Source organism: Heloderma suspectum, chromosome 5 (genome assembly GCF_057233095.1).
Source record: "Heloderma suspectum isolate Gila_16-S chromosome 5, 16-S_ref, whole genome shotgun sequence".
NCBI lineage: Eukaryota > Metazoa > Chordata > Lepidosauria > Squamata > Helodermatidae > Heloderma > Heloderma suspectum.
Genome location: NC_139462.1, coordinates 4,472,956 through 4,493,027, shown reverse-complemented (window position 1 = coordinate 4,493,027; position 20,072 = coordinate 4,472,956). Strand labels below are relative to the sequence as shown.

General features: G+C 47.7%; 1 protein-coding gene across 1 annotated transcript in view; it reads left to right on the top strand.

The window, feature by feature from the left end:
* ATP6V1B1 (ATPase H+ transporting V1 subunit B1) overlaps positions 1–20,072 on the top strand; it is an 83,623-nt gene that overhangs the window by 41,197 nt on the left and 22,354 nt on the right. The window contains exons 5-7 of the mRNA XM_084860168.1: positions 7,741–7,834; positions 17,956–18,033; positions 19,191–19,330. Coding sequence (XP_084716294.1) covers positions 7,741–7,834; positions 17,956–18,033; positions 19,191–19,330 — 312 coding nt within the window. The remainder of the gene's footprint in view (positions 1–7,740; positions 7,835–17,955; positions 18,034–19,190; positions 19,331–20,072) is intronic.

Genomic DNA, 20,072 nt, shown 5'->3' with positions numbered 1-20,072 from the left:
ACTCTGGACAGAGAGCACTGATGTGGTCCTCCATAGCCTGAGCAGGAATAGGTAAGCCAGGGCCTATCTGCAGATTTTACGGAGGGTGCATTTCTTGTGTTCTGTTGACTTTGCTGCTCAGAATTCGCAGCCTGCTTGCTCCAGATGGCGTTTACATCCTCTGCATCTCTCTTGAGTTCTGTGACATATAGTGATGCAGTCTCACTAGCTAATGCCTTTTCTTGAGCCATTGCAAATGTCAAGTTTGGTTTGGACAGGAGGCGTCATTGTAGTGCTTCATCATAAACTCCACAGAAAAGGAGATCCCTCAACATATCCTCTAGACAATCCCCAAAGTTGCAGTGTTGAGGAAGATGATGCAGTTCTGCAACAAAAGTGGCAATGCCCTCTCCAGGTTGCTGCATTCATTTGTGAAATTTAAATCTCTGCACAATAACTGAAGGGTTTGGTGAGAAATGTATCTTCAGTCATCTTAAAAGTTCATCAAATGTCTTAGTTTTGGGTGAGGCAGGAGCAGTGAGGGATCTTATTATGGCAAATGTCCGTGGCCCACAAAGAGTTAAGAGCACAGCTCTCTTTTGTTCAGCACTGGCTGCCTTACTTGCTTCCAGATAGAATGAAAGCCGTTCTGCATAAGCATCCCAGGAAGCAGGTTGACTCACACGCTTCGATATGTCCAAGAGCAGCCATTTTGATTTTGATTCTCTTTAACACACACACACACACACACACACACACACACACGACTCTCTCAGGTTCTTAAGCGGCCCTAGCTGACTGCTTACCAGTTAGCTGTATTCACTGGATTCACAGTCCTTGCTGCCTGTATAGCTCTCGGGATCCCATCCTTGTTGCCACAAATTGTTGTATAGGGAATGACTGTAAGACTCAGCAGGCCTCGAAAACAACCGTCCTTTATCACACACATAACTGCTGAACTTAGGGCTCCTTCACACGGAGCTTTTATCCTGCGATTGAGATGGCTCCTTCACGAAAGTTTGCAGGCTCTTTACATGACATCGTGATCATTCAAGGCGTCTCCTGCACTAAATGCCTTTTGTTCCGTTTTTAAATAGATCACAGATAACAAGCTATCAAATTACCCCGCTGTGTTCCGCCTCAGTTTCCTCCGTGAAAAGAGTTAAAGAGGAAAGAAGAGGAGCGAGATCCATGAAAGATAATGGAAGACTCAGATATGGGGCGGGGGGAGCACATGTAAAGGGAGTCAGTTGTGATCCTGCATTTAAAACAGAAGCAGAAAGCCCCGTTTTAAATGCAGGATTTGAAGCTGGTGTAGAGATGCCCTTAGCAGAAACTCCACCCACTGCTGCTATCCCAACTCTACAGGAGCTGCCAAGGTTCAAAACCATAACTAACTCACAGTGCCCCCCACCCCCAGAATACCGAACACCTGGCATGTATTGTTTTCCCAGCTGATCATGTCAACAGGGGCAAGTTCCCCATTGCAGAAGGCAATTTTACCACAGTGCACAGCAGACGCCCCATGTTTTGGGAACTTGGTTCCAGTGGCGAGACGTCAGGCCCCACCATTGCTGGTGTTTCGGTGGGCTCGAAGAATACGTTTGTTTGCTATTGCCTTCCCTTAAATAAGGATTTGATCGGACTGCTGCATGGTCGTTTTAGCTGCAATTATTTATTTGATATTATTTTTACTGAGCAGTGTGTTACCAGCTTTGGTGTTACTGCTGGCTGTTATTAGCTCTTAATCATACTGCTATGGTGTTTTAGGGTTTTAAAGTGTATTGTTGTTAACAGGTTGTAAAATTAGATGTTGGAGGAAGGTGGCCTATAAATATTTTAAACAAACTGACATCTCCAAGTCGGGGGGCCCTTCTCCTCCCTGAAAACCTTCTGCAGCTTTGCGGGACAGGCACAGCTTTTGCCAAAGCCACGATTGCAGGCCCTGGGTCAGAGGAACGGTTTCTTTTCTTTTTTTCGGGGGGGGGGGGGGCGGTATTGGAATCCTCTGCTCTTCTATGGGGCTCTCCCAAGCCCTGCAGGCCCCAGGCAGCGCACTGCCTTTAACCGGCTCCAGATTGCCCTCTGATGGCTGCCCCACATCAATTCTTGCCAGAACATGCCTAGGATCCTCTAGAACCTGGAACAAGGCAGGATCCCAAATGTTCTTCTAACCTAACCCCAGTTTTGCAAATGGGAAACACCAACATCCACCAGAGGTCTTCAAACTCAACTGTTATTTATTATAACTTACAGAAGCAACCTTGTAACTGGTACAGTCCAGGCCTCTCAGGAGATTATGTTAGGAGACCTAGTGGCTTTTGCCCCAAAATGAAAGCATTTCTCTCACATGGCCTGCTCACCTGGAGGCCTACTGGGCTTGCCTCTTAAAGAGGCAGTACTCAACACGCTGTCCTGAATTTAGGCCCCTTCCTATGCCTGAAGCCTCCCGACTAGAAGCCTGGAAGCCGTCAAGCAAGGAGATTCTGCAGCCTCCCTAAACAGCCTGGACCACGGCTGGGTTTCTCCTACACTCTGAAAATCCTTCCTAACACTTACCGTAGATCTGTCCCCCCACCTGATCTTGGCTGTGGCATCCATGGACTGAATGAGAATTTAATGCCACAGTCCTTTGCACATTTACCAGGGAGTAAATCCCACTCAAATGAGTTGAACTTCCTTCGAGTAAACATGCATAGGAGCAGGCTGCATAACACGGTTGGGTTATGCAGAAGTGTTCCTTAGGTAGAAAAGAGAAAGACAGAAAGACAGCTGATTCTCAACATGCAGTAAATATCATCCTAAGGAATCAGGGCTCCATTTACATGGAAAAGGAATGAGAAGCGCTTTCTGGTTATATCTGGATTTTCATGAAATCGCTTTGGTCCATCGGGGCACAGGAAGCAAGAGAAGCAGAGTATACACTACCTAAAAACCCACTTTCATGAATCACACAGCACTTGAAACCCCCATACTTCGGGGTTGGGTGGGTGGGTAGAACTGAATGTCATCAACCCCGTAGATGCTGCTCAGTGAATGTGAGAGGCTTGCTCCCCACCCCTGTCCATGCTCCCCTACTCAGGGAAGTTTACTGGAAGCATTGAATTAAGCCCCTGTAGTTTCCCCTACACCTCTCCCCATTCATCCACCATTGGTATATTGTGAAAGAATAAAAGACACTGCTCTACTGTGAATGGGAAAAACAGGCTACATAATCTGAATGGGTAAAGCAACTACTGCGCTATTGTGAATGCCTGAAATAGTGCAACTGCACTATTCTGAATGGGAAATACAGGCTACAAACTGTGAATGGGTAAAGCAACTACTCTGCTATTGTGAATGCCTGAAATAGCGCAACTGCAATACTGGGAATGGGAAAAAGAGGCTAGATATTGTGAATGGGAAAACAGTTCTACTGTGAATGGGGAAAAAGAGAAAACCCGGTGGCGGCCCCACCCCTTGACCAGATCACTACCAGGTCACAGCCAGGTCACAGAAATAGGCACGAGGAGGATTTAATGCGGGGGAAGGGGGCACGCTGCTGAACCGTGTGGGTGCTGCGTTTAAGGAAAAAAGACACACTAAAAATGCGCCTTTTCCAGAGGGAAGCTGCAGGGTTGCTGCGGTTTGGTGACAGCATCATCTGTCGCAAACGACGCTGATGTGCTGTTGCTCCACACTAAATCGCCCTTGTAGATTGGACCCAGGCTACAAATGTAAGAGGAGCCCTGCTGGGTCAGATCAGGGGTCCACCTGATCCATCACTCTTCCTCCAACAGCAGCCAGCTAGATGCCTTTATCCCCTGCTTCTGAGCTTCGCGGGGGCAAGGGCCCACACAGACCTGTTGTTCCTCCCAAAGATATGGTAGTCAAAGGTCTACTGCCTCTGAACATGGAGATTCCATTTGGCTAATAGCTCTGGATAGGTTCATCCTCCAAGAATTTGCCTAACCCCTTTGTAAAAGCTATTGGCCATAAGGACATAAGACGTACTGGGTGGGATAAGACCAAACACCTATCTATCTATTATTTCTTATTTAATTTATATCCTGCCTTTCTACCAGAGGGTAGCACTCAAGGTGGCTAACAATAAAAACAAAATTGAAACAAAACCTTAGTTAAAGCGTAACATAAAAATAAATATTAAAAGCACACACAATTAAAACACAAGAGTCAGAACGATAAGCAGCATCAGCCAAATAAAACAAAAAACGCTTCAGCAACAGGACAGCTTACATGCCAAAGGCCGGCCTGAATTAAAATGCCTTTGCCTGCCAGCGGAAGGTCAGCAGAGAGGGAGCCAACCCAGCCTCCCTCTGCAGAGCACTCCGAAGCCTGGGAGCAGCCACCAAGAAGGCCCCCTCTTGCGTCCCCACCAAACGCAGCATCTCTGAAGGCAGCGGTACCAGAGAAGGGACTCCCCAAAGATCTTAACGCTTGGGCAGGCTCATCTGTATGGCCTGGTCCCAAGCCATATAGAATCATAGAATAGAAGGGTTGGAAGGGGACTACAAGGCCATCGAGTCCAACCCCCTGCTCAATGCAGGAATCCAAGTCAGAGCATCCCTGACAGATGGCTGTCCAGCCTCGTCTTGAACGCCTCCAATGTGGGAGAGCCCACCACCTCCCCAGGTCATTGGTTCCATTGTCGTATTGCTCTTACAGTCAGGAAGTTTTTCCTGATGTTCAGCCGGAATCTGGCTTCCTGTCACTTGGGCCCATTATTCTGTGTCCTGCACTCTGGGATGATCGAGAAGAGATCCTGGCCTTCTTCTCTGTGACAACCTTTCAAGTACTTGAAGAGTGCTATCATATCTCCCCTCAGTCTTCTCTTCTTAAGGCTAAACATGCCCAGTTCTTTCAGTCTCTCTTCACAGGGCTTTGTTTCCAGTCCCCTGATCATCTTTGTTGCCCTCCTCGGAACCCTCTCCAGTTTGTCTGCATCCTTCTTAAAGTGTGGTGCCCAGAACTGGACACAGTACTCCAGATGAGGCCTAACCAGTGCTGAGTAGAGGGGAACTAGTACTTCCCAGGATTTGGAAGCGATGCTTCTATGAATGCAGCCCAAAAGAGCATTTGCCTTTTTTGCAGCCACATCACATGGTTGGCTCATCTTCAGCTTGTGATCGACAACAATTCCAAGATCCTTCTCGCTCGTAGTGTGGTTGAGCCACGTATCCCCCATCTTGTAACTGTGCATTTGGTTTATTTTTCCTAGGTGCAGAACTTGGCATTTATCCCTATTAAATGTCGTTCTGTTGTTTTCTGCCCAGCACTCCAGTCTATCCAGATCACTTTGAATTTTGTTTCTGTCTTCCAAAGTATTAGCTATCCCGCCCAATTTGGTGTCATCTGCAAATTTGATCAGCATTCCCTGCACCTCCTCCTCCAAGTCATTAATACAAATGTTGAAGAGCACTGGGCCCAGGACTGAGCCCTGCGGTACCCGCTCGTTACCTCTCCCCAGTTTGAGAAGGTCCCATTGAGAAGCACTCTTTGAGTCCGATTCTGTAGCCAACTGTGGATCCACCGGATCGTTGTTTCATCTAGCCCACTTTGAGCTAGTTTGCTCATCAGGAGATCATGGGGCACTTTGTCGAAAGCTTTGCTGAAGTCGAGGTATATGATGTCTACAGCATTCCCACGGTCTACAAGGGACGTGACTTGATCAAAAAATGAGATCAGATTTGTCTGGCAGGACTTGTTTTTGACAAATCCATGTCGGCTTCGAGTAATCACGGCATTGTTTTCAAGGAGCTTCCACATGGATTGCTTTATCATCTGCTCCAGAATTTTCCCAGGGATTGATGTCAGACTGACTGGTCTGTAGTTCCCAGGTTCCTCCTTTTTACCCTTTTTGAAGACAGGGACAACATTAGCCCTCCTCCAGTCATCTGGCACTTCCCCCGTCCTCCATGATTTCTCAAAGAGAATAGACAGCGGTTCTGAGAGTTCTTCTGCCAGTTCCTTTATTACTCTAGGATGCAGTTCATCTGGCCCTGGAGATTTGAACTCATTCAAAGTAAGTAGGTGTTCCTTGACCATATGCCTATCGATCTCAAGCTGCAATCCTGCCCCTTCAGCCTGTACTTCGCCTTTGCCAGGGGGGTCATAGACCCTCTTTTGGGGGAAGACTGAGCCAAAGTAGGAATTGAGCACCTCTGCCTTTTCTTTGTCATCTGTTATCGTTTTGCCATCCTTATTTAATAGCTGAACCACCATTTCTTTCCTCTGCCTTTTACTATGCATGTAGCTGAAGAAAGCCTTTTTGTTGTTTTTAGCATCCCTTGCTAACCTCAGCTCATTCTCAGCTTTAGCCTTCCTGACGCCATCCCTGCAATTCTGTGCTATCTGCCTGTACTCTTCCTTTGTTACTTGGCCTTCTTTCAACTTCCTGTATGTGTCCTTTTTTGTTTTCAGGTCATCCCTAAGCTTCTTATGAAGCCACATTGGCTTCTTCTGTTGTCTTCCACCTTTTCTTCTTGTTGGAATTGTTTGTGATTGTGCCTTGAGAATTTCCTTTTTTAAAAGCTCCCACCCATCTTGGATTCCTTTTCTCGTTAGCGTCGCTTGCCATGGGACCTTACTGATCATTGTTCTGAGTTTATGAAAATCAGCTTTCCTAAAATCCAGGGTATGTGTTTGGCTACACTCAGCTTTTGCTTCCCTTAGAACCAAGAACTCAAGTACAACATGGTCGCTTTCCCCCAGAGTTCCTGTAACTGCTACTTTATCCACTAAGTCATCTCTGTTGGTTAGGATCAAGTCAAGGATAGCCGATCCTCTAGTTCCTTCCTCTACTTTCTGTAGGAGGAAGTTATCCACCACACAAGTCAGGAATTTCCTGGAGGGGCCATGTTTTGCAGAATTTGTCTCCGAACAAATATTGGGGAAATTGAAGTCCCCCATTACTACTACATCATGCTTCCTTAAAACATTGGCTATTTGCTTTTCAAAAGTTTCATCCTTGTCTTCTCCTTGATTGGGTGGCCGGTAGTAGACTCTGACCACCAGGTTAAATATAGGGCTCTATAGGTCATAACCAGCACTTTGAATTGTGCCCCAAAACAGCCAATGACGCTGTTGTAACAAGGGAGTCACATGCTCCTCATAACCAGCCCTGGTCAACTGTCTGGCCACAGCATTCTGGACCAGCTGAAGTTTCCAAACAGTTTTCAAAGGCAGCCCCATGTGGAATGCATGACAGTAGTCCAAACGGGGCATAACGGAGGCACGGCCAGATCAGATATATCTAGGAATGGGCGCAATGGGCGCACTAGCCTCAGCTGCACAAACACAGCCCTGGTGACAGCAAACACCTGGGCATCCAGGTTCAAGGTCAAGTCCAGGAGCCCACCCAGACTGCAGACCTGAGTCTTCAGGAGGAATGTAGCCCCATCCAGCACAGGCTGAGTCCCTAGCTAGTCCATCCTTCTGTTCCCACAGTGGCCAACCAGATGCATCTGGGAAGCCCCCAAGCAGGACATGAGCACAATAGCCATCAGCCAGGGAATGGGAAGGCAACCCACAAGCCCCACAAGAGCAGCAGGGCCGCCTGATCAGACAAGGAGGACCCTGGTCCCCACTGAGCCCACACACCGAGCTTGTTGGTGTGAAGTTCATTCTTCAAAATTGCAGGTCACATGAACACACGCATAGCAAGACATCTTCCCTGCTCCCTTTCCATCTGAACCTGCCTGGCCTCATTTGCAGTTAATCCCCCCTAATTGCCAATAATCGAGTCCTTGGCCTCCTTTGCAGGTGTTTGAAGGAACATCTGGGATTGACGCGAGGAAGACATCCTGCGAGTTCACAGGGGACATTCTCCGCACACCTGTTTCTGAGGATATGCTAGGTATGTAACACCCCATCAGGAGGAAGATGGAGGAAGAACAAATTCATGGTGATATAATGCCTTGTTGCTACATTTACAAAATGAAGTGTGAGTTAATCCAGCTGCAAAAGGGGATGAATGAGCCATCAGGGTGACAGTAGATTAGATTGTTTTAACAAAAGGAAGGAAGGAAGGAAGGAAGGAAGGAAGGAAGGAAGGAAGAGATCAAAGCGCTGCCTGAGACAGCAGGGCTGTATCACCATTAGAAAAGTTGAGGCAGGCAATGAACTTGGAGTGCCAGAGTGGGAGACAGCCCTGAAACAACACAATCTGGTGGGAAGTGCTCCTGCACAAGTTGCAATGGAATGAATGGTGCTTTTGCACAGCTCTCATTTGCTCCAAAGAGACTTGTACAAATGAACCTATTTTAATCAGTGGGAAGAAGGTGGGGGCCACTTGTTTTTTGTACCTCAAAGACCCATGAGGGCTACAGGAGATGGAGGCCTAAAACTCAGGTGTGAAACCCAAAGGTCCTGTAGGTTACTTGGTGTGTAACATAACTCAGTATATTCTGAATGATGCTCTTTTCCAGGGGAAATTTCCTTATGCATTATGGCAGAGGATATGCGGATGAGAAAGGTTTGATGCTGCCATAAAGAGGGTACAGAACACCTTGTTCCTTTTGGATGGTTCAGAAACTTGCAATTGGCTGTCGAGAGTCACTATTGAAGAGAAAGATCCATTTTTATGTCAGTGGTTTGGGTGCATCTCCTCCAGAGTCCAAGAGACCATCTTTGGGCTCCTTGTGTGCAAGTCTCTCCAATGGGTCTGGCATTGGTGATGGCACTGCATGCCTGGATCATGCCCCCTTTCTCCCCCCCCTTTGGGTGCCTTGAACGGCTCAACAGAGATGGCCTCTTGCGTGACACCATAGAATCATAGAATCATAGAATAGTAGGGTTGGAAGGGGCCTATGAGACCATCGAGTCCAACCCCCTGCTCAATGCAGGAATCCAAGTCAGAGCATCCCTGACAGATGGCTGTCCAGCCTTGTCTTGAACGCCTCCAGTGTGGGAGAGCCCACCACCTCCCCAGGTCATTGGTTCCATTGTCGTATTGCTCTTACAGTCAGGAAGTTTTTCCTGATGTTCAGCCGGAATCTGGCTTCCTGGAACTTGAGCCCATTATTCCGTGTCCTGCACTCTGGGATGATCAAGAAGAGATCCTGGCCTTCTTCCCTGTGACAACCTTTCAAGTACTTGAAGAGCGCTATCCTATCTCCCCTCAGTCTTCTCTTCTCAAGGCTAAACATGCCCAGTTCTTTCAGTCTCTCTTCATAGGGCTTTGTTACCAGTCCCCTGATCATCTCTGTTGCCCTCCTCTGAACCCTCTCCAGTCTGTCTGCATCCTTCTTAAAGTGTGGTGCCCAGAACTGGACACAGTACTCCAGCTGAGGCCTAACCAGTGCTGAGTAGAGGGGAACTAGTACTTCCTGGGATTTGGAAGCTATGCTTCTATATCTCAGCCTTCCCCAACCTGGTGCCCTCCAGATGTGTTGGACTACAACTCCCATAATTCCCAGCCAGCTTGGCCATGGGAGTCATCATCCAACACATTCGGAGGGCACCTGCTTGGGGAAGGCTGACCTATGGGATTATGCTGTATAGCCACATGTGTTCATGGCAAAACTGGGATGACGGTGTTCAAGGTGTCTTGCACGCATGCCACCATCTTGGATGCTCAGGTGTATTTATACCTGTTATTTTTTGAGCCAGGAAATAAAAGAAACCTGCCATCTGTAACAGCTTGACACAGGGTAAATACAAACAACCATTTACCAAATGGCAACTTACCACAGTGTGCATGAACTAACATGGTATGCTGGTTGTCTGTAGCATCCTGCCAAGTGGTGAAAATGTTCCCTTGCTCCCCCAGATTTCTGGTTATCAGCATAACTTTGACACCTGCAGATTTATCATCACGCTTGCAGATTGTGCCAGTCTGGGCTGTCATTTATGCCAACAGGTTGCACAACAAGTGCAGGATTGACATGCAGACTTGTGCTTATGCTGAAGTAATCATAAGGGGGCAAAAGGGAATATGGGAGGGTGATGGTGGTGCAAGGGGTTAAGGACAGCCAAGTGGCTAAGCTGCCCGTTATCCAGAGTGACCCAAGCTCTTGTTTTCTGCAGGCACCTTGGTTTAGCAAAGGTTTTCTCTCCACACGTATCTCTTCCTTTTGCTCTTTCACCTTTCTTCTTCTTCTTCTTCTTCTTCTTCTTCTTTGCTTCAGTGATGTGTGTCTAAGACAAATAGAATGTGTCGTGAATACCAAAGTTACTGGCCTTTCATGGTCCGTGGCTCCTTCGTCCCATTTCCATCTCGGCATTGATCTTCATTTGCTGTGACAACAACAATGCTTTTTCTCCCGTCCCTCTTAAAGGACCGGAAGAAAGAAGCATATTGGGGGACTTGCCAGTCAGGGGGAAAGTGGGAGGAGGGTGAGTGCAGCAGTATTGATTTGTTCCTCGTGGTGACTGATAACCAATCTATAAAGGGGGGGGTGCTTGGGGGAAACAAGGATGCTCAAGGGAGAACGAGATGGATCTTTGGTAGAAAGGTTAAGCTGGCCACTCAAGGAAAGGACTCGGCGTGGGGCAACTGTGCACTGAAGCTAGCCTTGGTTCAGGTGCTGAGAAATAGTTGGTGTTCCACCACCTCACCTTTTCTAGAGTTTAGAGCTTACTTTGCAGGCTTGTCCAGGCCAGGCACCATCTCTCCAACTGTAGCTGGAGCTGGACAGATGTTCCTGGAACGTTTGGTGGCAGCACACACATGGGCCATGGTGGAGATAGCCACCCAAGCCTCTGGGAAGCAGTAGTAGTATCCTCCTGTACGCAGAGATTCAATTTTTAGCTATTATGACTGACAGAAGCCACTGGAAGACCTCTCCTCCGTGGATTCTTCTAATCCTCTTAAAGGCATCTTCAGACTGTACCACATCAGAATGGAGCTGTAATGGAGGTAATTTTGGGGGAGGGGGACCCCCCCAAAAAAAACTCCCCACATGAATTAGTGCATCAGGTTGAAAGGTTTATGTCGGTCTCTTCCTAATGCCTAATTTCCTGCATCTAGAATTATTTTGCATGTGGGAGAATTCAAAAAGATGCCACCACCTGAAGTGGTACAGTCCAAACTGGACCACTTCATTTCCCCAGCTCATTCTGCATGACATGTTGGACTGCTCTGAGATAGTGTTTCAGCCATCACCATATCTTGTAGGTAGTGAATGGTACTAACCATGGGTTCTGCAAAGTACCCCTTTTTTATCCATCCTACACCTCTTACAAATCAACTGACCTCCAGGTGCTAGTATTATGAGAAGGGGTGAAAAATTCTCTCGGCATACCATGCAGTCAGCACCAGATGTTTAGGCTCCTGCATAAATAGGAAGCTGCCTTATACCAGTTTCCTTACTATGCCTTTCTGGCCACAGTTGGGTGGGAATTGTAAAGAAGCAGATGTCAGCTTAACATTCTGAGCAACTTCCTAACAGTGAGAGCTGTTCAGCAGTAGAACAGATCACCTTGGGAGGTGGTGGGTTCTCCTTTGCTAGAGATATTTAAGCAGAGGCTGGGTGGCCATCTGTCAGGGATGTTGTAGCTACACCTTGCAGTACACAGCCTGCAATGAGCTGGGGTCGGACTAGATGATGTCCAAGGCTCCTTCCAACTCTGTGATTCTATGGTCCTTTGAATGGAAAATGCCCAACACTGGAGCTGGAACCTTTTATTTTGTTTGATTCTGTGTGTGTGTGTGTGTGTGTGTCCGTCCGTTCTGCTTGTCAGGGTAAACCCTCACAAGGCAGCTTATAAGTAAATAAACAAAACAATATCTCAAAATAATACCAGTTAAAACAAACCAATAAGATTCAGACAAACAAGCAGCAGGCGCTCAAATATAAAGCCAGCAAGAACTTCTTCATTTTGAAAAGCTGAATGAAATAAAAAGGGTTTTAAAGGTCTACTATAAAGCTGCCAATCAGGGGCCATCCATCCATACCTCCTCTCATGCCAATCAACTTAATCGCTCTAAATGGCAAGCCAGAGTGCAGAATCTATGAAGCCGATCTCAGGGCCCAGGCAGGTTCATACAGTTGCAGGGAGCCCTTCAAATAAACTGGTCCCAGACCATTTGGCTTTACATGCCAACACCAGCATATTAAATTAAGCCCAGAAATGAGTAGGCAGCTGGTGCAATACAGTTGGAATGCCCGGGCCCCACAATCATCCTGGCAGCTCCCGTCTGCACCAACTGAACTTTCCAAACTAGTTTTAAAGGCAACCCTATGTAGACAGTATTGCAGTCATGTAGTTAAACTGTGCATAGTTAAAACTGTGAAACTATGGAATTTGCTCCCACAGGATGTTGTGATGGCCACCAATTTGGATGACTTTAAAAGGGGATTGGACAAATCCCTGGAGAACATGTTGATCATAGCAAACACTCTTTTCCAACAGCACAAGAGGCGACTCTACACATGGACGTCACCAGATGGTCAATATCGAAATCAGATTGATTACGTCCTTTGCAGCCAAAGATGGAGAAGCTCCATACAGTCAGTAAAAACAAGACCTGGAGCTGACTGTGGCTCAGATCATGAGCTGCTTCTTGCAAAATTTCGGCTTAAATTGAAGAACGTCGGGAAAACCACTAAACCGTTCAGGTATGACCTAAATCATATCCCTGATGAATATACAGTGGAGGTGAGGAATAGATTTCAGGGATTAGACCTGATAGACAGAGTGCCTGAGGAACTATGGACGGAGGTCCGTAACATTGTTCAGGAGGCAGCAACTCAATCCATCCCAAAGAAAAAGAAATGCAAGAAAGCAAAGTGGCTGTCTGATGAGGCTTTACAAGTAGCTCACGAAAGAAGGGAAGCGAAAAGCAAGGGAGAAAGGGGAAGATATACCCAACTGAATGCAGAGTTCCAGAGAACAGCAAGGAGAGACAAGAAGGCCTTCTTAAATGAACAATGCAAAGAAATCGAGGAAAAAAACAGAATGGGAAAGACTAGAGATCTCTTCAAGAAAATTGGAGATCTCAAGGGAACGTTTTGTGCAAAGACGGGCATGATAAAGGACAAAGAAGGCAGGGACCTAACAGAAGCAGATGAGATTAAGAAGAGGTGGCAAGAATACACAGAAGAACTATACAGGAAAGATCTGAATGTCCCTGATAGCCATGATAGTGCGGTCACTGAACTTGAGCCGGACATCCTCGAGAGTGAAGTCAAGTGGGCCTTAGGAAGCATTAGTAACAACAAAGCTAGCGGAGATGACAGTATTCCAGCTGAGCTATTTAAAATCCTAAAAGATGATGCTGTTAAAGTGCTGCATTCAATATGCCAACAAATCTGGAACACTCAACAGTGGCCACAAGACTGGAAAAGGTCAGTTTACATTCCAATTCCAAAGAAGGGCAACGCCAAAGAGTGTTCAAACTACCGCACAATTGCGCTCATTTCACATGCCAGCAAGGTGATGCTCAAAATCCTACAAGCTAGGCTTCAGCAGTATGCGAACCAAGAACTACCGGAAGTACAAGCTGGGTTTCGAAGAGGCAGAGGAACTAGAGATCAAATCGCCAACATTCGCTGCATCATGGAGAAAGCAAGAGAATTCCAGAAAAACGTCTATTTCTGCTTCATTGACTACGCTAAAGCCTTTGATTGTGTGGATCACAACAAACTGTGGCAAATTCTTAAAGTGATGGGAGTACCAGACCACCTGACCTGTCTCCTGAGAAACCTGTACGAGGGTCAAGAAGCAACAGTAAGAACCAGACATGGAACAACCGAGTGGTTCAAAATTGGGAAAGGAGTACGACAAGGCTGCATATTGTCACCCTGCTTATTTAACTTATATGCAGAGTACATCATGAGAAATGCCGGGTTGGATGAATCAGAGGTCGGAATTAAGATTGCCGGGAGAATTATCAACAACCTCCGATATGCAGACGATACCACCCTAATGGCAGAAAGCGAAGAGGATCTCAAGAGCCTCTTGTTGAGGGTGAAAGAGGAGAGTGCAAAAGCTGGTTTGAAACTCAACATTAAAAAAACTAAGATCATGTCATCTGGCCCCATCACTTCCTGGCATATAGAAGGGGAAGAAATGGAAGCAGTGACAGATTTTACTTTCTTGGGCTCCAAGATTACCGCAGACGGTGACTGTAGCCATGAAATTAAAAGACGCTTGCTCCTTGGGAGGAAAGCTATGGCAAACCTAGACAGCATAGTAAGAAGCAGAGACATCACCTTGCCGACAAAGGTCCGTCTGATCAAAGCTATGGTTTTCCCAGTAGTAATGTATGGCTGTGAGAGCTGGACTATAAGGAAGGCTGAGCGCCGAAGAATTGATGCTTTCGAACTGTGGTGCTGGAGAAGACTCTTACGAGTCCCCTGGACTGCAAGGAGGTCCAATCAGTCCATCCTAAAGGAAATCAACCCTGAGTGCTCATTGGAAGGCCAGATACTGAAGCTGAAGCTCCAATATTTTGGCCACCTAATGCAAAGAGAAAACTCCCTGGAAAAGACCCTGATGCTGGGAAAGACTGAAGGCCAAAGGAGAAGGGGACGGCAGAGGATGAGATGGCTAGATAGCATCACCGATGCAATGAATATGAACTTGAGCACGCTCCGGGAGAGAGCGCAGGACAGGAAGGCCTGGCGTGCTATGGTCCATGGGGTCACGAAGAGTGAACGACTGAACGACTGAACAACAACAAACATTTGCTCAAATGGGGCTGTAATATTTTTTATTTTTTATTTGGTTCTGGGAATTTGTGCAAACATGTTCATAATTTTTTGGTGGTGGTGGTTTTTGCAGTTGCGCAAGAGTGTACTTGCCACTGTCAGATCTGCGTAGCCTTGCCTTGTCAATGTCTTTGTATGTTTCAGCCACTATAGAATCATAGAATAGTCGGGTTGGAAGGGGCCTATAAGACCATTGAGTCCAACCCCCTGCTCAATGCAGGAATCCAAGTCAGAGCATCCCTGACAGATGGCTGTCCAGCCCCGTCTTGAATGCCTCCAGTGGGGGAGAGCCCACCACCTCCCTAGGGCATGGGTTCCATTGTCGTGTTGCTCTAACAGTCAGGAAGTTTTTCCTGATGTTCAGCCGGAATCTGGCTTCCTGGAACTTGAGCCCATTATTCCGTGTCCTGCACTCTGGGATGATCAAGAAGAGATCCTGGCTTTCCTCTCTGTGACAACCTTTCAAGTACTTGAAGAGTGCTATCATATCTCCCCTCAGTCTTCTCTTCTCAAGGCTAAACATGCCCAGTTCTTTCAGTCTCTCTTCATAGGGCATCAAAGGGAACTCAGTGCAGTATGAAACATACACGGAAATTGACAAGATGAGACTGCATATAGGCTGATTTGTGCACCTTTGGACAGTGAGAGGTCAGGAAAGGGGGACAAGATCGCACTCGCACAAAGTGACCCTCAGGGTTTTAAGTGTTAAGCTGACACCTGTGGGTGCCTTCCTTCCATTTCACACTTCCACAAGTCTCCAGCAAGTCCTTTTAAGAGAGATCTAGGCTCCCCTCACCCCTTTACATGGCTCCCAGTCGGAACAGTTACTGCCACAGTTACCACAGGATCCTATGGGGTGTTTTATATAGCTTAGAAAGAAAGAGATGTATTTATTTAAATATATATGAGCTGCCTTTCTAGACCAGGTCCACCCGAGGGAGTGAACAAAATACAAATCTGAAAAGCTCAGGGCTCACATAACACGCAGAACCCCACGCGGACTGACTTTTGGCACGCTGCAGCAAGTTCAGTTTTGTGAACTTGCGCAATCAGCATTCACACTATGATCTCAGGGCATGACCAGAGTCACGACATCGACTCCCCCCTCCTCACTTCAAAGCCAGTCGTGAGAAGGGGTCCTCATGGCTCAATCCTATCCATGTTTACTCAGGAGTAAGTTCAATGGGACTTGCTTCCTAGTAAAAATCACATTGGGGCTTGGGGCACCTGAAAGACTAGCAGACTGATGGTGGCAGAAGCCATATGAGTCTCTTGTTGTTTTGTGCTGCCGCAGGCCAACACACGGGGAAGCCTCCCTTGTGTTCTGCGGTAGGGCTGCAGCTTCAGTCAGCTCGTATCCCTGATTCACTGAGACTGTTGTAGTGCCGGGGTGAACAGTGCAGGCTAGACACGCCCTGGCTCAAAAGTTGCCTTGCCCGGGCCGTGAACGCACTACAACAGCCTTCCCCGACCTGGTGCCCTCCAAATGTTTGGGACATCACCTCCCATCCTCCCAGCCAGTAGGGCCAGTGGTCAGCAATGCTGGGAGTTGTAGTTTGAAACATCTCGAGGGCACCGGGTGGGGAAGGCTGAGCTAGGAGAGAGGGAGCCCTCGCATTCCTCTCCCCAACCCACAACACAGGACCCACAACACAGTAATCCTGGCCTTTGTGGTTGTTCAGTCGTGTCCGACTCTTCATGACCCCATGGACCATAGCACACCAGGCCTTCCTGTCCTCCGCTCTCTCCCGGAGCGTGCTCAAGTTCATAATACTGGCCTACCTTACAGAATTGTTGTAGGGAGTTCTAGGATTATCATTTTGGACATTATAAAAAGCTATTTTGTGATTTTTTCCCCTTGCAAATGCTTGAAAACACCTTGAAATTTTTTTTAACTCCTCACAAGGGATTGCAAAAGGTAAACACATCCAGTTTCCTCCCACCCCTACCCCTGCAATATGATTCTAAACTTCTTAATTGCCATCCCCTTCCATCACTTTTCCCAAACTTATCTGGTGGAGGCAGCAGGTCTCTCCACACTTCCCCTGCCCTCCCCATTCATGATTGCCCTTCCTCTCCCCAGTACCTGGCATGTTATGTCCCAGGTGCAATGGGTCCTGGGAAACATAGTCTACCAAGGGTTCCTTGCACCTGGGCTGCTGCTCTTGTAGCATTATAGGTGCCAGAAAGAGGGAAGAGGCCTCCTGAGAGGCAGAAAGTGGATGGGAAGAAAGACACCTTGCAGCTGCAGCCAACAGGTAATTATGGGAGAAGGAAGATGGGGGTAGAGTAGGGAGAGAGCGATGTTGGCTGGGGGATGCTGGGAGATGTAGTCCAACACATCTGGAGGGCACCAGAGGGGTGTTCCCATGACAACAGAGGGAGAAGCGAATGGAGGAGTACTGGATTTTTTAAAAGGAATCAGCTTTGCTGCGCTTTGGCCCATGCAGGGCTCCACAAACAAGTGCCGCATGACAGTAAAAGTCACTTTGTAGAACATAGGGGTGGGGGCTGGAGTGAATGTCATCTCACTGGCAGGGGCTGCTCAACCAATAAGGGAGGCTTCCTCTCTCCCCTCTTTTCTCCTTTCCCCTGAAACTCCAGATGTGCTTGCATTTCAGGAGCGAGCCTCGAGCACAAGGGGAGTTACTTCCGAGTAGACACACATATGCTTGTGCTGGGAAACAGGGCAGGGGGAACAAAGGGATGGGAAACCAGCCCCCTTTCTAACCTGATGCTGTGCAGGATCTCTATAACAAAGGTGCGAAGTAGTTACTTCCTAAGACAATAAAACAAACAACGGAGAATAGGCTTGAGAGCGCGCTTTAGAGAATTTAGGAGTGGGAGACAGGAAACACCCCTTGACCAGGGTCACGGTGAAGGCACACCCCTGGGCAGGGCTAGCATACTCGAGGTCAATGTGGGGGTTGGGGCACACAGCAACTTTACCGGTGGGGAGAACCTGACTTAAGGAAAAGAATCGGACTTTGAGCAGTCTCAGGAAGTCCAGTTTTTCCGTGATAAGCCCCAGGGTGGCTGCTGGATGGCCCTGATGTCATGTATCCCTACAACCTCCAAACACAGCCAGCTCGGAGTAAATCGCTCGTGGAGGAAGGTTGGGGAGGCTGGCCCAAGGGATGTGTATTTGCAGACTCTATGCTTGGACCAGGCAGGCACAATGGTGGGGATACTTTGGCTGCACCTAGGATGTTCTACCTTAAGTTAGGAGACTGAATTAGTGGCCTTTTGTAGCTATATGATGTGATCAGCTGCCCCCCACATCACATCGGGGCCCCGTTTCCACAGTTGTTTCTCTTTGCAGGCCGGGTCTTCAACGGTTCTGCTAAACCAATTGACAAAGGGCCGGTGGTTATGGCAGAGGACTTCTTGGACATTAACGGTGAGCCCCTCTAACAGATGCTCCTAGCATGATCTCAGGAGATAGCAGAACATGGACTCTGTGTGGCTGATTTGGGCCATGATCTGTGGCATGCAGTTTCCAGCACAGAATCTGTGGCAACCCAAAAGAAACCTGACACACAGAGGGTGAGTTGAGGTGCTCGCTCCTTCACAAGGAACCTGTGAAAGTCCTGAAATTCTTTTGCCCTTAAAAAATGCAGCCCCAGATAGTGAAGCAGAAACACAGCTGCCAGTAAATAAGGAACCATTCATTTTTCCAAAAGGAGAAAACCTGTGGTTGCTCCTCTGTTTCATCACAAAAGACTAAGGGCGGCAGTGGGGGTGGAGGGATAGAGGAATCTTATATCTGTAAGAACATTGACCACAGGAGCACTACTGGGCAGTATCCATTTTTAAAAAACTAACCAGGAATGGGGAATGTGGGGAACCTGTGGCCCTCCGGACGTTGTTGGAGTGCAACTCCCATCAGCCTTAGCCAGCATAGACAAATGTTCCCCATTCCTTCTACATGGGCTAGTATCTCAAACTTTCCTGTGCATTATGAGAGCTTAAAACAATTCTTCCCCTACCACAAACCTCCCCTCAAACTTGCAGGAGGGTCACTCACAACTTACAATATACACATATACACATTTCAGGGACTGAAATTGACTCAAAGTGTCTCAGATTTGCCTTTGACTTATTATAAGCCAAAAGCACACAGAGAGTTAGTGGTGATGCCTTTTCTGGGGATGGCAGATGGTGTGTGTGTGGGGGGGCCTTTAAGAGCTGAACCACAAGCAGAAATTCAGTCGCTGCAACTTTTCCAATCCCTTCACCTCCATCCTGGGAGCAAACAGCACCTGCAGGGTTTCTGAGTGTCATGCAGCTTTGAAGGTCTTAGGGACACATGTCAGAAAGATGCCCATGTGGCATGTAAGCAAGGCAGGAATGGAAACTCTTTTCTCTGGCCTGCTATCATCAGCAGGCAGAAGATCATTTCGCTCTGCTTAAATCTAGTGCTCACTGGGGATGATGGGAGTTGCAATCCAACACACCTGGAGGGCCCCAGGTTGGGGAAGGCCAATTTCTGCTGAATGGCTGGCTCTCGGCTCTGTCCCACCCCAACTGATCCCTTGATCCTAACTTGTTCTCCAGGCCAGCCCATCAACCCCCACGGGCGCATTTACCCAGAAGAGATGATCCAGACTGGAATTTCACCCATCGATGTCATGAACAGCATTGCCAGGGGGCAAAAGATCCCCATCTTTTCTGCAGCAGGCCTCCCTCACAATGAGGTATGCATGCCCCAAGATGCATTGGAGGGCCTGTTTCTACTACCCCACTACCACCACCACACTTTGCTCCATCAGGGGAGGGGGGGAACCCTGTGACTGGAGACAGGAGGGGAGTGTTTGTTTCGGGGACAAGAAGGTAGTTTTGAAATGAATTCTTGCATTGTGTTTTTAAATGAGGGAAATCATGCTCTGGAAACATACTGACTATTAAAGCTGTCCAGGACAAAGGAAATGCCAGATTTCACCAGGCAGGGGCACATTCAGAAGAAAGGCTCACAGCATGGAAATAATGAGGGAAGCCCCCTCCCTGAGACCTCACCCATTTGCACAGCTGTACAAAGCTGTTTTGATCACTTTGCGGCCAGCAGTGGTTAATTTCTGAAGTTGGCCCTCCAGCCTGCCTCAAAATCATATCCTGTGACTTGGAACCCTTGCCCCCCAAGCCCAGGTGGAGGACCTGCACTCTGCACTTTCACAGAAGCACTCTTGCCTTAAAACAAAAGCAGCTTCACACCTTCCAGGGCGGAACACTGGTGTTCATAATAGTTTCTGAGGTTGGGGCCTAGTTCAGGCTAAGCCCTCATTCTGGGATCTCTGTTTGTCTTTTTGTGCCCCTCTGGCCATCCTTTAAAAGTCAGTGCAGAAGACCCAAAGTACAGGCCCAAAGTCTTCCCACTGCGTGTTGCTGAGTGCAATGAGGCTATCAAAGCTGACAAGAGCAGGAGCCGAGGCTGTGCTGGAA